Source organism: Macrotis lagotis, chromosome 3 (assembly GCF_037893015.1).
Source record: "Macrotis lagotis isolate mMagLag1 chromosome 3, bilby.v1.9.chrom.fasta, whole genome shotgun sequence".
Taxonomy (NCBI): Eukaryota; Metazoa; Chordata; class Mammalia; order Peramelemorphia; family Peramelidae; genus Macrotis; species Macrotis lagotis.
In genome coordinates this window covers 68,968,365-68,991,721 of record NC_133660.1, presented here as the reverse complement: position 1 = coordinate 68,991,721, position 23,357 = coordinate 68,968,365, and the positions used below count along the sequence as shown (strand labels likewise).

The window sequence follows — 23,357 nt, the reverse complement described above, 5'->3', positions numbered from 1 at the left end:
ATGTAAGTTAATATGCTTGAAGCTTGTGACAGGTCAGAGACCTTCTCTTGACCCCCATCCAGTTTGAGTTGGTTTAAACAGAAGCGTCTTTAAGACAGGCTTAAAGAATTCTACCAGTTATTTAATTGGTCAGGGTCATTTTTTTACCTTTCCTCTTATCTTCTACATTTCTGAAAGTTTGCTTGTGCCTTTTGGCCTCTGCCTTTCAGATGTACTGTTCTAACAGTTATTTGTGAAATTCTAACCAGTAGCATTCTCTCAAATGAAACACCCTGTGGAAACCTTAACACTCAACAGTTTCTCCCATTTTTCCATTGGAGGGGAAGATAGGAACATCACTCAAACCTTATTCTCATTGGAATTGGCTCAAAGAGGGAATAACTTAAATTATCAGTTAGGTATAGAAATCTAGCTTACCCGGCAGGGAAGTAGAAGGGGAGGAGATTAAATAAAGAGGGGACAACCACAGAAGGGAAGGAAGATTCAGGGAGGTGAGAAGAGAAAGGATAAAAGAGAATAAACAAGAGGAAAAGTAGGTCGGAGGGAAATACACAGTAATCATAACTATGAATGTGAATGTGAATGGGATGAACTGTCCCATAGGAAGCAGACAGCAGAGTGGATTAAAAACCAAAATTCTACAATAAGTTCTTTATAAGAAACATAATTGAAACAGATAGAATAGAATATATTATGCTTCAGCTGAAATAAAAAATAGCAAGGATAGAAATAATGATCTCAGACAAAGCAAAAATTTAAAGAGATAAGGACACTATATCTTGTTGAAGATACCATAGACAGTGAAGCAATATCAAAGCTAAACATTTATGCACCAAGTGGTATAGCATCCAAATTCTTAAAGGAGAATTAAGTGAATTATAGGAGGAAATAGCAAAACTATGTACTAGGTGAGGGATGGCTAGGTGGCACAATGGATAGAGTACTGGCCCTGGAGTCAAGAGTACCTGGGTTCAAATCCGGCTTCAGACACTTAATAATTACCTAGCTGTGTGGCCTTGGGCAAGCCACTTAAACCCATTGCCTTGCAAAACCTAAAAAAAACCCTATTTACTGGGGGTCCTAAATCTCCCCCTCTCAGAACTTGATAAATCCAATCACAAAATAAGTCAAAGAGTAAATAGAATTTTAGAAGACTGAAATTATGGGCCTTCGGAGAAAACTGAATGGGGGGTAGAAAAGAATACATCTTTTTCTCAACAGTACATGGCACCTACACTAAAAATGACTTTATATTAGGGCATAAAAACCTGAAAAATCAAATACACAAAGACAGAAATTTTAAATATATCCTTTTTTTGATAATAATGCAACCAAAATTATATTCAATAAAGAGCAGTGGAAAGAAAGCTTAAATAATTGGAAGCTAAATAATCTAATCTTAAAGAATAAGTGGGTCAAAGAATCATGGTAGTAATAACTTCATTAAAGAGGACAACATGCCAAAATTTATGAGATGCAGTCAAATCAGTACTTAGGGTAAAATGCATTTCTTTAAATTCTTACATCAGTAAAATAAAGGGCAGATCAAATGAATTGGGTATGCTCCCCAAAAATTGGAAAAAACATTTAAATCCCATTTGAGGATCAAATTGGAAATCCTGAAAAATATTCATTTACATTTCATGGGTAGGCTGAGCCATAATAATAAAACTGACAATTCTGCTTAAACTAATTTATTTATTCAATGCCATATCAATCAAACTTCCAAAACTTATTTTATGGAGCTAGGAAAAACAACAAATTTCATCTGGAAGAAAGAAGTCAAGAATATCAAATAAAAAAAAGGTGGCCTAGTTATATCAAATCTCAAATATATATTATAAAGCAGTACTGGCTAAGAAATAGAATGTTAGATCAGTGGAATGGATTAGGCATAATACTATCTGACAAAACTGCTAGAAAAACTGGAAAACAAAAAGAAACTAAGTATACACAAACATTTTATGCTGTATACCAAGATAACATAAAAATGAGTACATGAATTTACATATAAAAGATACCATTAACAATTTAGGAAAACAAGGAATAGCTTACCAGCCAGATCTATGGAGAAGGGAAGAATTCATGATCCGATAAGATATAGAGAACAATATAAAAAATAAATTATTTATATTAAACAGTATTTGCATATATAAAACCACTGAAACAAAGATTAAAAGGAAAGCAGAAACTAGGAAACAATCTGGGATCAGGAGGACTTGACTTCAAATCCAGTCTCAGACAATAATTACTTAGCTGTAATTAGCAGAGTGGATTAAAAACCAGAATTCTACAAGTTGTTTATAAGAAACTTAAATGAATCAGAGAAACACACACAAAGTAAAAATAATGGGACACAAAGTAAAGGTAATGGGGCTAGAACAGAATATATTATGCTTCAGCTGAAATAAAAAATAGCAGAGATAGAATTAATGATCTCAGACAAAGTAAAAATTTAAGGAGATAGGAAGGAAACTACATCTTGTTGAAGATACCATAGACAGTGAAGCAATATCAAAGCTAATCTATTCTTTATCTATTTGGGCAAGTCACTTAATCCCAATGCCTTGCAAAAACATATATATATATATGTTGGTGAAACAAAGTATTAAAGACAAATTTAAAAAAATTTTTATTGATTACAAATATTTATTAACATTTATTGGAAGGATGAGAGTGATGCAGTTTAGGTGATATGCCTGGTAGGGGGAAAAAGTTTTCTTTAAAGTGGAATTTCTTTAGAAATTACATTTTAGGACAATTTAAAGGAAAAAAACCTAAGTGCAATATTCCAAAGATCCTTTGCATGTATATGATGCAAGTAAAGTAACACTGAATTTGATCAGAATGGTAAAATTCTTAAATTTATCTAATTCTTAAAATATATTGCCTTGATCTAGAAGTTGTCCCATTATCATGGTATAGTGGAGGAGCTCAGTAGAATAAGATTAGAGTCTGAACCCTGCTAAATAGTAGTCATTTGCTCTTGGGCAAGTCATTTAACCACTCTCAGCCTCAGTTTCCTCATCTGCAAAACAGGAATAAGTCCTGCCTTGACTGCATTATGGGATTGTTGTTAGAACTGGACGATGCTTATCCAATGTTAAGCTTATAAAAAATATAACAATCCATTATCTTATTGTTATTATTCTAAATTAATGCTCAAATTTTGTAAATCAAACTTAATATAAACATTTAACTCAATATACATACCTTATAGATCATGCTCTAAATTATTATTCCTGAAATTAAATTTTTTTTCTTAAGTATCACTGGTCATCAAAATGACAATGTTCATTTCTTGCTATGTAAGTTAGTTGAGTCATCTTACGATGTTTATTTGAAAATACTTTACCTAAGGTAAAGTAATCTCTTTGACGCTGCCGCCGTACCTCAAATTGCAAACTATCCCTTTCATTTTCTACTGTTCTTAAATAGTTTTCTAAAAGCACCTTGTCTTCAGTTAGCATACTGATGCTCTTTGCAAATTTTAGATTTTCTTGAGTATGCTTCTTTAGCTCTTCCTTTAGTACTTGATTATCTGAGTGAAGATCCTTTACCATTTTGGATAACTTCTCACATTCCTTGCTTATTTCAGACAGGCCATTCTTAAAAAAGCTGGCTCTAGATTTTGCATTTTGAAGTTCTAGTTGAAACTTCTCTTTTGCATCACATTGGTAGGATTGGATTTTTTCAACTTCTTTCTTCATTATTTGTCTGGCAGCTGCAGATTCCTGTAATGTGGCTTCAAGATTAATCTTTTCATTTGTAGCACTCTGTATTATTTGAAGAAGAGACTCTTGATCAGATTTTGCTAATCTTTCTTTTTCTTTTAGTTGTTTTATCTCCAAACGACTTCCTTTTAGTTCATGTTCAAGTGAGCTGTTTTCTTTTTGAAGTTGGCATACTTTTCTTTCCAGCATCTGTTTATCATTTTGAAATGTTGAATTATTTGTTTTTAGAGATTCTAGTTCTACTGTCAATTGATTTACTTCCTGATTGACGAGAAGCATATCATTTTGAATTTTTTCTTCTTTGATTTTTAGTCGATTTATTAATTCAATCATGTGTTGTATCTCCAAACAAAGTTGGCCATTTTTTTCTTCTAGAATTTTATTTACATTTTGGAGTTCGTTATACTTCTGCATTATTCTTTTTAGTTCAATAATACATTCTTTACTATCTTCTTGTGATTTATCTAACTTAGCCTGAATGGTTTTCTTATCTTCAACTAAATTCTTAAGTTGATTTTCATATGTTGAATTTTTCTCCATCAGAGACTGTATGGTATAAACCATGGGTTTTATTTTTATCTTTAGGTCAAGATTTTCATTTTCCAGTCCTAGTACTTTCTTCTGTACTTCCATGGATTCTTTTAGATAATTCTGTAAATACTGAATTTTTGCAACATATTGATCAGTTACAGGATTGATTTTTGATGATTTCTCATTTTCAAGCTTTAGTGATCCTTGATGTAACTCATACAGTTGCTTTTCTTTATCTTTCATTTCACGTTCCGTTTGGTCAATTAATGATGATGTATCTTTTGGATTGCTGGAATCAAATTGTAAAGATTTAATGTCAATGTTAGGAATTTCCTTATTTTTCTCAGTCTTTACTTCATTGTGTTTAGTGATATGATTAGCATTTACTATAGTCTCCTTCTCAGATACACTTTGACAGTTCTGACAATAATCAGTACAAAATTTTGTCACTGTTTCCCCTAGTGGAATCAATTTGTTTATTAATGCCTCTAACTCTGAAATTCTGCTTGATTTTATGTCCTCATTTAATTCACTATTTATGTATTTTTTCTTAATAGGTTCCTTTTTTATTAATTTTGGAGAAAATGGGATATTTGGCCCATTACCCTGAGCATCTGTAGTCATCTTTAACATATGAAGTTCATTTGTAAGAGCCACTTCCCTTTCATGTGATCTTTGAAGCTCATCCTTCATTTTTTGGATAGAATGGCAAACATCATCTAAGTTTACACTAAATTCTTCTTTGAGAAAAGGTATGGTACTTTTAGAGTCAATTAGAAAAGTGGTATTGACAGAAGACAAACTTTGATTTTTGCAAGATAGAGGACTACAATTCTTGAGTAAATTTGATTTTTTAAAAATGCTCATATTTGGCATTGAAGTTGATCTATTTGTTTGATTTTTCAAAGTTGATACATTCTTGGAAGTAACTTGGGAAGGAGTGGTTACACCTTTGGAGACACTATTGGATTTTCCCCCCGCAGAATGAATACTGCTGGACTCCTCAAAAAGATTAATTTTCTCCTTAGAAAGGGTTTCTTCTGAATTCTCTGCAGACTGATAGAAAGAGAATGCTAAGAAGGGCTATCATTTGTTGCATGATGGGTGATATAAGACAATAATTTGGGGGGAAATTGCATGGAAATACAAATATAGTCTATTTTATCCAAATCCTCGATTCTATTCTTAAAACACAAATATCTAATTTAGAAAAGGTGTAGTCCTTCATCACCTCTTACCTAGACTTCTATAATAACTTAACTGGTTTCCCTGCTTCCAGATTCTTTCCTTTCCAATCTTTCACAAAACTGACAAAATATTCTTCCTAAGGCTGATCATGCTAATTTCCATCCTCAAAAATGTCCAATAGTTCCCTATTGCCTATAGTATAGAATACAAATTCTTAGTTACAAACTCCTCCACAATCTGATTCTAACCCACCTTTCCAATTATATTTCACATTACTCCTTCCTTATCTCTTGATATTCCAGCCAAACTGTTCTTCCAAACTGATTTTCTATATGTATCTTCTCTATGTGTTCATGCAGGCCATCCATCCCTGAAATTCATCATGTACTCATCTCTGCCTTTCAGTAGCCTAGTACCTCCTCCACCATGAGGCTCCCCAAATATTCTGCCTCAATCCTTCATTATCATTACCCTTATCTATATACACATGTCATTTCTTGTAAGTAGAATGCAACTTTCTTAAAGGCAAGTAATCTATCACTTTATTTTTGTATTGTCAGTGCTTTGAATATAGTAGTAGGCACTGAATAAAATACAGAATTTTTAGTTTGTGTAATTTAGGACAGCAATTCTCAATAATTTTCCCCTAAAACCCATTCTTCAACAATGTTGAACAATAGCATGACTAAAAAGTTTGGGTTCAGGAGTAAAATGATAAGACCACCATATGTTTCATTTGAAGAGACTGCTAACAAAATGCAAATGGTTAGAGGAAATCTCTTACTTTTCCTTAGATCTACTTTGTTTTTCCATTTCTCCAGTTCAGATGAGATCCAAATAAATATCAATAATTTGAGTGACTGATCTTTAGTAGTAGGTATTCCTGCAATTTTGTGTTTAATTGAAGTGAACCTTCTATTAGATCAAAGGTTTTATGGAATCTCAAAGGCTGAAAATAATTATTTTTTTCTTTTTTAGGGTTTTTTTTTGCAAGGCAATGGAGTTAAGTGACTTGCCCAAGGTCACACAACTAGGTAATTATTAAGTGTCTGAGGCCAGATTTGAACTCAGGTACTCCTGACTCCAGGGCTGGTGCTCTATCCACTGTGCCACCTAGCTGCCCTGAAAATAATTATTGAAGTAATAGCAGTTGAGATTGATTTGAAAGCTACCTTCAGAGTAATTTCTAGATTTTTCACTTTGGGTTTCTTATACCTTGCATAGATTATTCAGGTGATAGCTAGGCCTCTAACATACAAACCCAATAAAACAAAACCTCAATTTTGATTATGTTTACATTCACAAAGTCTCTCTTAATACTACTTTTTGTCAAATAGCTCAGAATATTCTAGTTATACTGAAGAACAATCAATGGGAACCTGGTGATACTACCACTCAGATTTGCCATCATTTAAATATATCACATAAACTGATTCAATTAAAATAAGTGTTAGAATTTGTCTTGGAAATATTTTATTTTTGCACCTGTAGAGACAATCTTTGCTCCCTTTTGGCATCATACTCAATATTAAAAGCAATAAAGGAAATCACCACCAATTTATTTAGAAAAATGAAATTTTCAAAAAATTTTTTTCCAACTTGAAAATCCTCTTTATTCTTGGAAGTTCTGACCCTTCAGTTTGGAAAATATAACTTTGACCTTTTATATCCAACTATAATAGCAGCTGGACAAATCTGTGGCTGAGATTAATGAAAATTCTTTTTTTAAAAAATTTTATTTATTTAAGGCAATGGGGGTTAAGTGACTTGCTCAAGGTCACATAGGTAATTGTTTAGTGTCTGAGGCCATTTCTGAACTCAGGTCCTCCTGATCCCAGGGCCAGTGCTCTATCTACTGTACCACTCAACTGCTCCAGTGAAAATTCTTAGATGGAACTGCCTGACCTCTATCCCCAGTTCCAATTGACTATGAGGGATTCTACAGTCATAGAAAGTCAGTTATAAGTGGCAGAGTGGAGAGCACATAGGAGGATATGAATTCAAATCTGATCTCAAAACTTACTAGCTATGTGACCCTGGACAAGTCACTTAACCTTGTTTGCTTCAGTTTCTCATCTATAAAATGAACTGGAGAAGGAAATGGCAAACCACTCCAGTACCTTTGCAAAGAAAACTCCAAATGGGGTCATGGAGAATTGTACACCACTAAAAGGACTCAACAAATAACTATAGAAAGTTATTCCCACATCAGGGCAGGTATGTTTGGAACTACCCTGGTATTGACCTAACTTCTTGTTAGATTCAATCACATATTTGGTAAGCTGTTTCCATACCTACATGCCAAGATATAAGAAAGGTCATAACCTCAAAAATATGCTAAGGTCAGATTTCTTAATTTGAAGGGGATTAAGACTTTCTTAAGATTTGTAAACAGACTTCAGATTGGGAAAACTCTCAAGTAAGTTCCCTCAGTGGAATGTAAACTCCTTGAGGGCAAAAGGATGTCTACAGGACCCATTCCAGCATTTCTGAACCTCTAAATCTGATCCTCTGGGCAGGCAAGGTTGATGGATTCACCTGCTTTAAGGTCTTCTGGCCTTGACTGTCTTTATATACTATTCTGAGAGCTGGTTCTTCCTATTAGAAAGGGGAGAATCAGAGAGAAAATGACCAGTTAGAGCAATGTAAATGTTGACAGACAAGTCTCTGAAGTTCCAACAAGTTTACAGAAATATGTGAAGTAAAAACCTACTGTAACTTTGTCAACATGTTTCTCGGTTGCCTTTTCTGTGCCAAACTGTGGACTCTCTACATCGATAATACTTTTATTCAATATTTCACTAATTTCAGATTGTACCTTAAAAAAATGTAAATAGAAAATTTTAAGAGTTTTAATTCAGATTCAGATTATAGTTATGTAAGAATACTGTTTATAATTAGTTTTTAAAGGTATCTTTAAAACTGTAGTTAATAAATATTCATTCCCTTCATATGGAAGAACATAAATTGCAAAGTAATTTCCAAGTTACTTACTTTTCTCTTAAATGATTTGTTTACAAATTGAGTAAGACTTAATTTACACAATATTAATTTTTTGTTAATTCAAATATTTTCTGGATGGTCAGCTCTTAGAAAATGTTTATATTGCTTTAGAACAAATGTATTAAAGGCATAATTTAGCACTGAATTGAACTAAGCCTTCTATCTATCGTTGATGTCCTTTTTGATGCAATCTTAGGACCAAGAAAGCATCATGAACATGCTTAAAAAAGATGCTGGAATATCTATGCTCTCAATTCAGAAGCAACATACTATAATCAAGAAAGTTTAAGACAAGAATTTGTAGTATAGGCTCCAGATGCCACAGTTTATTTTGGAGTAGTTAAATCACTTGCCCAAGGTCATATAAGTTGTAAGAGGGAGTCAGACTTTACATCCAGGTCCAGTTAGTTTTCTTCCCAGTGTATCACACTGACATTTTATTTCTGAACATAGTATAGGACTTAGAAAATTAGAAAAAATACAACATACCAAGCTAACATTTTGTAAAGTTTGCTTGCGGAGAGCCTGAAATGATTCCAATTGATGTTGTAGGGCCTGTAATTAATTGAAATGGGGATCAAAATTAAATTTCTTCTAGAAATGAACCACAAACTTGAAGCTAGAGGGGAGATCTGAGGTGATCTAGCCCAACCCCCCAAGTCATCTGGGAGTGAAAATCAGAGCTGGAATTTAAATTTAAATTCCCTAACTCCTAGCCTATTATGCTTTTCAGGTTGGGGGAGTGACTTATTTATAGTGATCATCTATTTATTCAGTATTTATACAGAATCATTTGTACTGATCAATGAGCCAAGCTAAAAGTAGTCTATTGGTGGGTCAGGGATAACATTGGTTAATGGGACTCTATAACCATGATTAATTGATTATTAAGCATTTGTTAAGTGTTTACTCTATGTTAGATCCTGAACTTAGTGTCAGAGGAAATAAAGACAAAGCATCCTTTCCCTTAAAGAACTTATATCATACAAAATATAATACAAATTAAATACAAAGCAACCTTGGAGGGAGCCATCTGGAAAGGCCACTCATTCTAAGTGGTACTTAAGCTGAGTCTCAAAGACAATTAAGGACTCCAAGAGGCAGGAGTAATGACAGGAACATTCTAGAATGGAGGATAGTCAATGAAAAGGCTTGAAGACAGTGTCAGGAGGGCTAGACCATAGAGAACATGGAGGTACAGAGTAATGAGAAATATTTGCAAAGATTCGATGGGAAAGGCTGTGAAGAGCTTCAAATGCGAGTGGTTTATATTTGACTCTAGGAGTGGGGAGCATCTGGAATATATTCAATCACTCTTTCAATTGTGTGTAGGCTAAATGGGAGTGGGGTAGAACAAACTGAAGATTTGAGGACTGAAACACCCACAGGAAGCTAATGGTGAGGATCTATATAAAGGGGGTGATGTATTAGAGACTGTAGAGATTCAAATGACATGCTTTGGCAACTGATTACTATGTAAGGTCAATAAAAATAAAGATTCAAAGATGACATCAAAGTTCTGTATCTAAGGGACTATCATTAATAGTGTCATGGAAATTAGGAAATGAAGAGGGTTTGTGAGGAAAGATTATGACTTCTGTTTTACATATTTTGATTTTGAGATACCTATGGGATATTCAGTTTCACATAGCTTGTGAAATGGGACTAGACCTCAGGATAGATAGTGCTAGATATATAAATTTGAGAATTATCTCCTCAGATAATAAATGAACTCATCATAGAAACTGAAAAGATCACTAAGTGAAAGAGTATAGAGAGAAAAGAGAAGAGGGCCCCAGAGAGGGCCTTGGAGAATACCTACAATGTGCAGATGTGACAAGGATGAAAATCCAGCAAAGAAGGTACAGATAGACATGTAGAGGGGAAAAACACAACAAACAGAGTATCATCATGAAAACCCAGAGAGGGAAGATTATACAACTGAAAGAAGCAGAAAAAAGTACCTTGCAGAGGTCATAGAAGAGTGATAAAAGGTCATTAGATCCAGCTCTTAAGACTAACTTTGGAAAGAGCCGTTTTCAGCTGTGTAATGATTTCAGAAGACAGATTTTGGCCCAATGAGAGAGAGAGAGAGAGAGAGAGAGAGAGAGAGAGAGAGGTGGAAGCACTTTATTTGAGATGAAGAGAGAAAAGATACAGGATATTATCTAATGGGAGTGGTAGCATCTAGGACAATTTTCTTGAGGGAAGGGGTCAATATAAAATGAAAATATTGTTTGAATGGTAGAACAGGGTACTTTAGATCATCAAAGGGCAGGATAAAAATTAAGTGAATGATTGAATATTATGAAAAAAAAGATGGAATGATAGAGAGGGCTATCTGCTAGAAAGGATGGGATTACAGTTATACATGTAGAGAAAATGACTTTGAGAAGGAAAAGGGCTATCTTTTCATTAGAGACCAAAGTAAAGAAGGAAATCATGGTGGATCAAGACCAAGGGGTTGTGAGGTAAGGAGGGGAAAAAATAAAGCTCTTATTGAATGACTTTATTTTTCTCTAAAGTATGAGACAAGGTTCTTAACCATGAGAGAAGGAAACAGGTTCTGTGGGAGTTTATTAGAAATAATGTCTGAGGGGCAGCTGGGTAGCTCAGTGGATAGAGCATTGGCTCTGGAGTCATGAGGACCCAAGTTCAAATTCAACCTCAGACACTTAATAATTGCCATGGTGTGACATTGGACAAGTCACTTAACCCTTTGCCTTAAAATAAATAAAATTTTTAAAAAAGAAAGAAAAATAAAGACTATTTGAAAAAGACTGTGGTAAATGGGATAGGGATCAATTAGGAAGGAACAAAAAAGATCATTCTGTTATAATTTGGGCACACTTATGGTCATATGACATCTTCTAACACCATTCAGCCACTCATAAATAGAAGGCATTATGGGGATTGGGGAGTATCGAGTTGTGATTGGCAATAGAAGAGTAGAACAAGTGATTTGAGAACAGAACAATTAAACTGGTTCACTAAACAGGATTAGGAAAGGTGGAGAGTATAGCCAGAATAGGGGTCATAGCTTGTGAAAAACTGAGAAATACAGAGATATGGTCAAATTATAAGTTTAGGAGTATAGAACAAGGAGAGATGAATTAGTAGAGATGATTAAATAACGTTCAGTATTCACAATCATAGAAGTTGAACATTTATGAATGATGGCAAGATCAAGATTTCCATGTGTCTGAAGCAAAAGATATAAAAAAGAAAATGTTACATATAAATAGAGCTATCTACAAACATATTTGATGCAAATCTTCAAAAAGGGGGGGGGTTAAAATAATGTGACATTGACTCACTTTTAAGACTGACTGGGGCTGGTTTTGATTTTCTGTTTCTGCTATAGAGGCATGTTCTATAAAACAAAAATGATAAACTCTGTAATCTAGTTCTTTTATTGTATTTCATGTCATGTGTGACAGGGTATAATCTAATGAATGACCTAAGGATCTTAAACTTGAAGAAAAAATAAAGAGCCCTGGGGTGGGTATATGATAGTTATTCATAATATGTTTGTTGCATGACAGCTTTAGAAGAACATAACAAGGAAAAAGCTACTTGAGTTTTTAGTTTTTCACTTTGACAATAAATTGTTAGGTGTAATAGCTTGAGACATCACAAAAATGTAGGATAATTTGGGGACTTCTATTTTGAAAAAAAGTTTCTTTTGGTATATTTAAAATATCCTAAATATTTTCAGTCTTTTCATTGATTTCAAGAGCTATCTCACAAGTTGAAGAAAGAGTGGCCACCTGCTTTTACCTAGAGAAAGCATGTCTGTATTCAGGAATACAAAAGAACCCTTGGAGATCTGACAGTATCTCAAAGAGTCCTAGGACACACTTAAGCAATATTCATATTTTATTGTCAGTCATGTGTACAAGACCCTGTGGGGAAGTAGTGGACATGGTCTCCACCCTCAAGGAGTTTATAATCTAATTGGCAAACAAGGTGAACAAAAAGTCATTATGCTGGGGATACCCATGGAGTTCATAGTGAATGGAGGAGACAACATGCATACAAACTAGAGAGAGATCTATCTATACGTCTATACTATAGATGAACATATTAAGTATATGTACATCTGTGTCTGTCTATATGTATATAATGATAAATTAGACATATTAAAAAAGCATACCTAGAGGAAAATAAAGATTAAATTTAATGCTAGGTGGCGAAGCAGAGAGAGCACCAACCCTGAGCCAGGAGGACCTGAATTCAAATCCAATCTCAGATAACTGACACTTACTAGCTGGGTAACCCTAGCCAAGTCACTTAACTCCAATTTGCTTTTCAAAAAAAAAATTAAGCAAATAAATCAGAAAACAATGGGGTGGTTAGTGCATGGAGGATTTTTAGAAAATTAAGAAAAAATATTTTTAAGTGTTCAGAAAATCCAAAGATCTGTGCCTGTGACAGGGAGAGCCCCTTAGATGCTACAGATGAGAGTTTATTAACATCCATACATTCTACACAGTTGTGTTGGGTATCTGTCTGCCCAACAAGATCAGCCCAGTTTTGTTCCAGGCATACAGACTCTGAGGATAAACCTTAACACTGCAAAATGTTCATCTCTGCCAGGTTCCTGTGGCCCTTTAAGTGATTTTACCCTCTAACTTTCAAAGATTATGGTTTTCCATGATTCACAGTCATGTACTTTATATTTCAATTATAAAGAAAATGGCAAAAGCTTCCAAACACCTTTGATTCTTGCTACTAACTATGCCCATACCCAAGTTCTGGTGTATTGGTTGCTTTCTTTTCCCCACAAAGAGACTGTCAGGGGACTCAGAAAACTATCACTCCTCTCCCTACATGCTAAATTTGCACTAGCATTAGCTCCCATAATTTCTCTAGCCAGAGGACATCTCTCTTTTCTGAGTACTGAAACATACTCTCAGATAATCTTACTCCCTCACAAATTTCATCAAAAGCCAGTTAGTGAACTAATATACCAAAAATGATCATCAACTTTAAAGTCTAAAGGATATTATCTGTCTTTCACCAGGATTCCTAACCCTTGTGCCTAAAAAATCCAGAAGGTTATAATTAGTTTTTAAGTTAATGATTTATAATGCTACAGGACAACATGCAGGAAACCTTCCTGTGATTTGAAGTTTCAAATACCTGAAGTTTGTTCTACTGACTCAAACTTTCTTCTTTGGAAATAACTTTTATTGAATCCTCTTGATATATTTAAAGCATCTGACAAATGTGAAGGGGATTATGGATGGGGTATGCTTCCACTGTTCAGTCTATTTATTGTTTCCTCCTAAACTGTGTAAGGATAGAAAGATGGAACATATAGCCTACAAATGAGGAATGGGCGAGTTGTCCAGCCTAGGAAGTTTAGAGAGAAAAATACTACCAATTATAGAGAATCTTTGGGGTTTAAAAGAAAAAAAATTAAAAAATACCTCTTTTTTATATAAAATTCATCCTTTAAGAGTAAACCTCATATACACCTTGGCATAAGATGATTTAATTAAAATAATTTTGGGGGTCAATACAGAATGAAAATATTGTTTGAATGGTAGAACAGGGTACTTTAGATCATCAAATGGCAGGATGAAAGCACAGATCACTGCAGTATCAGAAACTTGCAAACCTCAACTTTTCCCAGGTCAATTCAGTTTCCTCAGTTTAGGCTAGTCCAGTCCAGCCATGTCTCTCCATCTATTACCTGCACTTACACTACTGGCAAAAAGGAAGGGAAGAAAGAAAGAAAGAAAAAGGAAGAGAAATAAGATACATGTATTTATACTATCTCTCTTCTTTTCCTTTATCATCAATATTGGAGGGAAAATTTGAACAAATGCCTCCTTAAATACTGAAAACCTTCTGTATTTTATTTAATATTACCTTACTTTAGGGGAAATTTTGGAGGCTGAATTTTGAAGCAATAGACAGAAGTCAGGATATAAACCCAGACGCTCCTGTATCCAGGCCCAATGCTCTATCTACTGTACAAGATGCTTCATATTTCAATATTTAATGTTATATTTAAAGCACAAACAGGTTAATTTTAGAAAGATCAATCCACATTAAATATGGAAAAAAAGTAATTTTACATTGTAAAATGGATAAATTCCTGGAAAAATTATGCATAACTGAAACTAAATCTTATTTTAAAGAGATTTTTAAAAAAAGAATTAAGTTGTAAATTTCATAAATTTAAGTATAAATTAATTATATTAAAATTTCTTTTAGATTAGCTTAAGGTAAGGAATACCTCTATTTCATGGAATCAGAGCTGGAAGGGACCCTGGAGAATGTCTAGACTAGGGGTTCTTAATCTTCATCAGGGATCCCTTTGGCAGGCTAGTCTGTGGGCTCACTCTTAGAATAATATTTTTTTACAAAAAATAAAATGATGGAAACCAAAGGTTTGTGAAAACAAAGATATGATTTTTTCCCCCATCCAAGTCACAGACCCTTCTGAAATCTTTCCATACACCCATGGATTCCAGGTAGAGAATTCTAGTCTATTCCCCTTAGGGCTATAGAGATTAAATGACTTGCCCAAGTATATTCACAGAGTAATAGACAGTGGTCAGGATGCAAACCCAGATGCTCTGATTCTTCACTGTACTTGGTTGCTTCATCAAACACTGCTTAATATTTCAAGTGTAGTAAATAAGTATTAGGTAATTATAGAGACACCAAATTAATGAAAAAAAACTTGATAACTGTGATATTAAGGACTTCGACCTTCAGGAATGCTCTGTTTGCCTATGTAGCAATACACATGTTTGAAAAGTTTATTATCTATGGTTCCCAATGCAAAAACTGACTCTGTTAGTACCACTGACTGTCAAGGAAGACATTCACATAAATACTCAAATATTTTATGCCTCTTAAGAAGGTGGAATTATTTTTGAAAACATTCTGATCTCTGCTTTTTCTGCTCTTAAGTACTAACTCAACACTCCAGAAAAAATGAATCTGGGCTCCTTAGGGATATAACCCCAAAGTAGCCTATATACCCTACACTCTGCATGATGCATGTCCCCTTTGCAGGCCCTAAACCTTCACAGTTTGAACTGGGATGTCCCATTCGAGGATCCCTACCCAGCAATTCATTTAATTGACCACATATGGCTAATTTCATGCTAATTAAGGGCGAGAACAGAGAAGACCGGTAGACTTCATCTATGACTGTGGTTAAGCTGTGTTTGGAAAGACTTCACTGAGATTCTTTCAGGGATGCAAGGGGTGAGCCAGGCTGCTTAATTCACTTGAACCTATTTTTTATAAAAAAGCTTACTGGGGATACAAAGGGGGAAAAAAGACAAGACTGCCACATAAGGCTACTGCTGCCTGGGCCAGGGATGTGATAAAGAACAAAGCTGGCTTTGACATTTGCATCTGGAAAGAAGTGGCCCATGCCCTCCCTAGAATGCAGAGTGGGGGCCACTTCACTCCCCTAGATTTAACTCACCTGAACATAGCTTGATAAAGGCCTACAAATCACCTAGGTACTGGGATTACCCGGGTAACAAACCCCAACCTCAAAGCACACTACCCAGTCTTGGCCTTCAGTCAGGAGGCCTGGAGTTCAAATCCAGCCTCAAGCGCTTGCGCCTGACTTGACTGCCTCCCATGCAGGGCCCTCTCCCGAATCCGGATGGTTCCGAGGGAGAGTGTGAGGCTGGGGCCCTGGCACAGCGCCCACTCACGGCATCACCTCCCCGGAGGCCTCCATCACCACCGATAATATCGGGTTCAGCCAAGGGTGATTTTGTTGTCTGTCCCGCCAGTAACGGCGGCCGCGGGGCGCCGGGCCGGCCTCCCCGCGCTGTGACCGCGCCGCCCGCCCGCCGGGGGCCCCTGTGCCTCCGCGGGGAGTGAGGCGGGGCGGGGGTGCGGGGCCCCGAGGGCGCGGCGGGCCCGCCCAGGAGGGGCCCCGGGGCGCGCAGGGCTCGGAGCGGGCCGGGCTGGGCGGCGGCGGCCCGGGACCACCCGCATCCGTCCGGACCGCTCCCCGTGGCGACGCGGGGAGGGGATCGCGCTGGCTCCCTAGGCCCCGCTGCCCCGCGAGCTACCCCGCCCCCCGCCCCACTTCGGCCCTCTCACCCGGGGCCATCGCTGCCTTCCCCGGCCCGACCCAACGGCCCATCCCCGCGCATCCTCCCCTGCGCGTGGCCCGGCCCTCGGCGGCCTCCAGTGCTGCCACGCGCCCCGGGGCCAGGCCCCCGGCGGCCTCCAGTGCTGCCACGCGCCCCGGGGCCAGGCCCCCGGCGGCCTCCAGTGCTGCCACGTGCCCCGGGGCCAGGCCCCCCGGCGGCCTCCAGTGCTGCCACGTGCCCCGGGGCCAGGCCCCCCCCCACGGCCTCCAGTGCTGCCTCGTGCTCCGGGGCCAGGCCCCCCGGCGGCCTCCAGTGCTGCCACGTGCCCCGGGGCCCGGCCCCCGGCGGCCTCCAGTGCTGCCTCGTGCCCCGGGGCCAGGCCCCCGGCGGCCTCCAGTGCTGCCTCGTGCTCCGGGGCCAGGCCCCCCGGCGGCCTCCAGTGCTGCCACGTGCCCCGGGGCCAGGCCCCCCCCCCCCCGGCCTCCAGTGCTGCCACGTGCCCCGGGGCCAGGCCCCCCCCCACGGCCTCCAGTGCTGCCTCGTGCTCCGGGGCCAGGCCCCCCGGCGGCCTCCAGTGCTGCCACGTGCCCCGGGGCCCGGCCCCCGGCGGCCTCCAGTGCTGCCTCGTGCCCCGGGGCCAGGCCCCCGGCGGCCTCCAGTGCTGCCTCGTGCTCCGGGGCCAGGCCCCCCGGCGGCCTCCAGTGCTGCCACGTGCCCCGGGGCCAGGCCCCCCCCCCCCGCGGCCTCCAGTGCTGCCACGTGCCCCGGGGCCAGGCCCCCCGGCGGCCTCCAGTGCTGCCACGTGCCCCGGGGCCAGGCCCCGCCGTGGCCTCCAGTGCTGCCTCGTGCCCCGGGGCCAGGCCCCCCCCCCCCCGCGGCCTCCAGTGCTGCCTCGTGCCCCGGGGCCAGGCCCCCGGCGGCCTCCAGTGTTGCCACGTGCCCCGGGGCCCGGCCCCCGGCGGCCTCCAGTGCTGCCACGTGCCCCGGGGCCAGGCCCCCGGCGGCCTCCAGTGTTGCCACGTGCCCCGGGGCCCGGCCCCCGGCGGCCTCCAGTGCTGCCACGTGCCCCGGGGCCAGGCCCCCGGCGGCCTCCAGTGTTGCCTCGTGCCCCGGGGCCAGGCCCCCGGCGGCCTCCAGTGCTGCCTCGTGCTCCGGGGCCAGGCCCCCCGGCGGCCTCCAGTGCTGCCACGTGCCCCGGGGCCAGGCCCCCCCCCCCCCCCGCGGCCTCCAGTGCTGCCACGTGCCCCGGGGCCAGGCCCCAAGGTGGCCTCCAGTGTTGCCACGTGCCCCGGGGCCAGGCCCCGCCGTGGCCTCCAGTGCTGCCTCGTGCCCCGGGGCCAGGCCCCCCCCCCCGGCGGCCTCCAGTGTTGCCACGTGGCCCGGGGCCAGGCCCCCGGCGGCCTCCAGTGTTGCCACGTGGCCCGGGGCCAGGCCCAGCCTGGTCCCACCCGCGGGCCTGAGAACTGGGGCTCCGGGCAGGCCTGGTGGAGGGGTGGCTCCGGGCCTAAGGGCCGGGCCTGCACCTGTTGCCACTCCGGGCCGCCACAACGTGAGCCCTTTACAGCCTCAGCATCCACCTTCGGGGCTTGCCTGGCACTCAGTGCCCCCCTGGGGCTCCAAGAAGCTGTGGGGTGCAGGGATCACACCCTGGTGGGCCATCTCAGCAGCAGGCTGCCCCAGGCCCAGGCTGTCCACAGGCCTCGGCTGTCCACAGGCCTCAGACCCATCAGTGACTGTGGGGGGAAGACTTCTCCGGAGGAATTTGCCCCAATGGCCCAGAAGGTCATGGAAGCAGGGGCAGCGCATGCAGCACATGGAGCCTGGTCAGATGGCAAAGAGCCAGAGCCATCCACCGCATTCTGACCGGTGCCTGGACCTCTATGAGAGAGCGAGGCTGAGGGCTCTGTGCAGCTCTGCCTCAATGTCGTCTGCTTCAGCAGCAAGGCAACCCATCGCCATCACACCCAGATGCATGGGATAAAAATCCACTTAAAAAATATAGAGACTCCTTTGAGCAAAAAAAAAAAAAGTTTATTTTGATTTTTCTCAAGAAGAGGGCACACTCCAAGTCTCACAAAGGTAGTGAAGATCAAGGAATCAAGGAATTGAGTCAAGCAAGATTATATGGCCTAACCCAATCCCCTCCTCCTTCCTATGGTCCCTCTCTGTCTTTCATTGGGTAGTCTTCAGTTACATTCTACTTGTGAAAATCTACCCCAGCAACAAAGAAAAGAATGAAATGTTTTCATAAAATATTACCTCACCATCCAGATGGTGAGAATAACCTTCAGGAGTATAACTATCTTATTGAAGTAACAGTCTACTTATCAAGCAAGAGGAGACTTATGAGCTTCATTGAAATGCAAGGTTTTTCCTCATGGAAACATTCTACTGTTCTCCCATTTCAGATAGTTTTATCATCAAATAGGTGACTAACTAAAAATGCAAGATCTCTCTGGAAATAGTCTACTACCACCCCCAACAGAATCAGCAGGGTGCCTGGTTTGGAATGCAGATCTCTCCCTCTTTCTTCTAAGAATAAGAGTTATAGTCTGTCTTTGTTTTAATGATTTTTAATCCTGAGAGGACTCACTTGGAATATTAACTCTTAAGAGGGAATATCCCACTCAGTGATGTCATTGGTTCTCTGAAAATGAAGGATACCAAGCACTGAGACCAGGCTGTGGAGGCTGAGATAAGGAGACGCAAGCTTCTAGCCAACTTATCACTACTTTAACTGACTAGGATAACTAGAAACAAGTGAGACTTAGACTTCTCAGTGTGTAGTCAAATTTTATTAAAACTGCAAACTAATCTAAGAAATGAAATGATAATTGTGAAGTTCTTAGCACATAGTAAGTGCTAAATAAATATAAACTGTAAACATTATTATTCAAAAATTGCCTTATATTTATTTTGTGTATATAGGATGTCCTAAAAGTACCAATGTCATTTAAAGCATCAATAGCTTATATTTAACTTTTTGGTTTTTTTCCAAGGCAATGGGGGTTAAATGACTTACCCAGGGTCACTCAGTTAAATAAGTATTAAGTGTCTGAAAAGTGAAATTTGAACTCAGGCCCTCCAGACTCCAGGCCCAGTGCTCTATCCACTGTTACCTAGCTGTCCCTATATTTAGCTTTAATAGTATAATATTTATTGTTCAGTTGTTCTCAGTTATGCCTGAATCACTGTGACCTCTTCTGGGGTTTTCTTGCCAAAGTCTGCCAAAGAGTGGTTTGCCATTTCCTTCTCCAACATTTTACAAATGAGGAAACCAAGACAAAAAATGGTGAGGGACTTGTCTAAGGTCACACAATTAGGAAGTGGTGAACCCAGATTTGAACTCAAGAAGAGGAGTCTTCCTGACTCTAACCCTAGCACTATTATTTACTATGCCACCTGTCTGCATATACATATATACCTACATATATCCCAATAGCATATATTAATATAACTATTAAATATATAATATGTAGTTATTAAAAATAAACTATCAAATTTATAGATTTTATGAGTCTACTACATTTATAATACATACATATGTTTTCATATTTTGTCTTTGGATTCCTAGCTCCCAGTAAGAACCTGGCCTATAGTAGAAGCTTAATGAATGCTTGTTGATTGATTAACTACTTCCTTGCTCAAAAATATCTAGAATCACAAATATTTACAGCAGTGTTGGAAGGATTTCCCATCTTTCTCATTCCTTAAATAGGGGCAGCATCTAAGGTTCTGTCCTTGGTTTTCTCCTCTTTCTATGCTGTTCTGTGTTGATCTCCTACTTATCCTGTATCGCCATGTATCTCCACATAAAGTTTTAATAACACCTTATATTCAAGATATTCAAAATTGAATTCATCATCTCCCCCTATCTGCAGCTTCCTAACTCCTTCAACCTACCCTTCAATTACAGCCTTTGTCACTGTATTTTATTTCATTTCATTATTCACAAAAACCTTCAAGGGCTTCTCATTCCCTTCTGATTAAAGTATAACTGCTGATCCTGGTTTTCAAAATCTTCCTCAGTCTGGCACAACTCATCTTTCCAACTTTACTATTTTTTTCCTTTAAAAGTTCTTTATTTGAGTCAAACAAAATTACATTGATTATCCTAACCCCACTCGTCTTAGCACCTTTGCTCATACCATATGACATGCCTAGGTTGTACTCTTCCCTTCTCTCCATCTTTGGAAATCTTTGATCAAGGTCCTGCTAGTTGCCAGCTCCTCTGAAGCCTTTCTTAATGATGTTGCAACCTTTATGCCACACTTTCAAGTTCACAACCTCTTAGTTATTATATTTTGCTTTCATCTCCTTGCTCTTGCTGCTGAAAGTGATTTCTCATAATACTTTTTCTATCCTACATATACGCACATACACTTGCATATATAAATGTACATATAGATATAAAGCAATTAAGTTTATTTTTCCCTTATGAATTTAGATCTGTTAACAGAGCTGTCTTTAACCTAAGCAAGACAAAGCAGGACAGAGACAAGAGTACTAGCAAAGCAGATCATGATTTATTAATTACTTACTTTGTAAGGATCCTGTTTGCAAATCATGGGAATACTCCATTTCTTGGAGCTCTGCCTTACTGTTCCGAAGCCAGATATTTTATATGTGATCATAAGTGGGAAGGTGGCTCATAGAAGAATAAGTTTTGGGGTTTGATTGATCTTCCACCATTCAGGACAGTACAATGCTTATGTCACTTGTGACCCTCTTTGTAGGAGTTCTATGGGAATGGCTAGGTTGACTGTATAGTTTTGGGTTGTATAATACAGAACAGAACAGGACCAATCCACTTTGCTTAACATGGGCAAAAAAAATGCAGGATTTTTCATGAATAAAATAAGTTATTACTTTGTTTTCACTGTTTCCAAGGCCCAGAGTCTGCCTGTGAAAAGTATCTGTAGAAACTATATTAATATTGAATAATTCATTATATATATATATTAATATAAAATAGCTCTTGACAGATGCTATGCTACTATTTGTCTTTATATTTTCTAAGGGACTGTTCTTTGTGGGAGTACTGTAAACTTTTATCACCTGGTGTCCTCTAGTACTGGAGCACTGTTTTTTACTGCTTGATTGAAGAGTGCCATGGGAGTGAGAGTGGACCAGGGACTGGGGAAAATATTTAAGCACTTGTATTCTGGTAAATAAATGGAGAACTTGATGGAGATCTTGGAGAACTTTTCATCCTTGTCTCCTGCCCCTTCAACACTTGCCTGGGTAAGGATGGGCTAGCTGGCAGTAATCTAACACATCCTGAGCTGCTAGTCTAACAGGAACATAACATATGTTTATTGTTGATATTGACTTATTTTCTATGGTTCCTTTAAGTTTAACTTAGTTTCCTATTGAGATTATAATATTTTTAAATCCGATAATATTTTTGCTCTTGGTATTTGAAATTTACCTTATGTATAGTAAATTTTGTCTCTTCCAGTCTCTTATTTTAATCCTGAGTTTATCATTACTTTTTAGGTATTTTTTCAAGCACCATATTGTTGAGTTTTCTTACATTACTTTTTTCATTTCATTGGATTGTTTAATCCAATTATAATTTTTAAGATTGTTTTTTTTTAACCTTTAGCTCTGTAATGTTAGTACTTTTCCTCCTGAAATTAGTTTTACTTAAATTGCTTTGATATCCCCATAGGTTCTTTACTCCATTCCCTCTTTTGATCCTTAGTTATCTATCCCCCCTTTTTTTATCCCTTTCTTTTTCTACTAAGTGGTTAGTTAAAAATCTCTTCTGTCCTTCCCTCCAATTTAATTTTAATTAATTTTCCCTTTTAAAATTTTTTCCTCTGTATTATTATTCTTCCAATCTATTCTGAATTTTATTTTTGAATTCATAAAATAATGCTTTTTTCCCCCACTTCTCTACATAGCACTCATATGGTTAAAATATCAGAAGTATTTGCTTTAGGGCTCCTCTACCAATTTCTCTGTTATTGCTTTTGGAGATCTTACCCCATTTTTACCCTCTTCCCTTCTTTCCTCCCTTCTCCTCTCCTTTCCTCCCTTTCCTTCCTCCCTCCCTCCTTCCCTTCCCTCCCCTCCCTTCCCCTTCCCTTCCCATTCCTTCCTTCCTTCCTTCCTTCCTTCCTTCCTTCCTTCCTTCCTTCCTTCCTTCCTTCCTTCCTTCCTTTGCCAAGCTCATTGAAATGTTAATTTGGGAGGAAATAATGTTGGACTAAAGTAGCCCTGAATGATTAAACATTATACTGTCCCAAAGCATGTGACTCAGTCCTACATACCACAATATCTTCATCAAAGATCATGCTTTTTTTATCCCTCTCCATCTTCTTTGCTGCCCCATCTGGATTCCTGTTGCTGCTAAAGACAAAATTAGAGAGTTTTTCTAATTGGTTTTAATAATAGAGTATAATAAAGGAGATTCCCTAATTTATTCACCAATAGAATATGAAGGAAATTTCTAAATAACCTGATAACATAATAGGACATTGGGCACTGGATGAAAGCAATCAATGGGAAACAAAGCCTTCTTGTGATTAGGTCCAGTCCCACTGAAAAAAAGAAGGAAAGCAATCATTTATTAAGCTCCCAAGTACTGAGTACCAAGTACTCCAGCTGAGACAGCTTGGACCTGAAGTCACAAAGACCTAAGGTGGCATCAGACACTAGGAATATCTCTGTTTGCCTCAGGTTCCTCAACTGTAAAATGAGGATTCTAGTAGCATCTATCTTGTAGGGTTGTTGTGAGGATCAAATGAGATAGTATTTGTAAAAATCCTTGTCTTGTATGTATTAGGCCCTATCTAAATGCATATTT

At 39.3% G+C, this 23,357-nt stretch overlaps 1 protein-coding gene across 1 annotated transcript; it reads right to left on the bottom strand.

Moving 5' to 3' along the window:
• Positions 1–1,362: 1,362 nt before the first annotated feature.
• Positions 1,363–16,621, bottom strand: CCDC110 (coiled-coil domain containing 110). The gene is made up of 6 exons (XM_074228843.1): positions 16,551–16,621; positions 11,774–11,829; positions 8,946–9,011; positions 8,167–8,271; positions 7,992–8,051; positions 1,363–5,321 (listed from the first exon to the last, which is right to left on the bottom strand). The coding sequence occupies exons 1-6, from the start codon at positions 16,591–16,593 to the stop codon at positions 3,270–3,272; spliced, it is 2,382 nt and encodes a 793-aa protein (XP_074084944.1). The 5' UTR covers positions 16,594–16,621; the 3' UTR covers positions 1,363–3,269.
• Between the last annotated feature and the right edge of the window lie 6,736 nt (positions 16,622–23,357).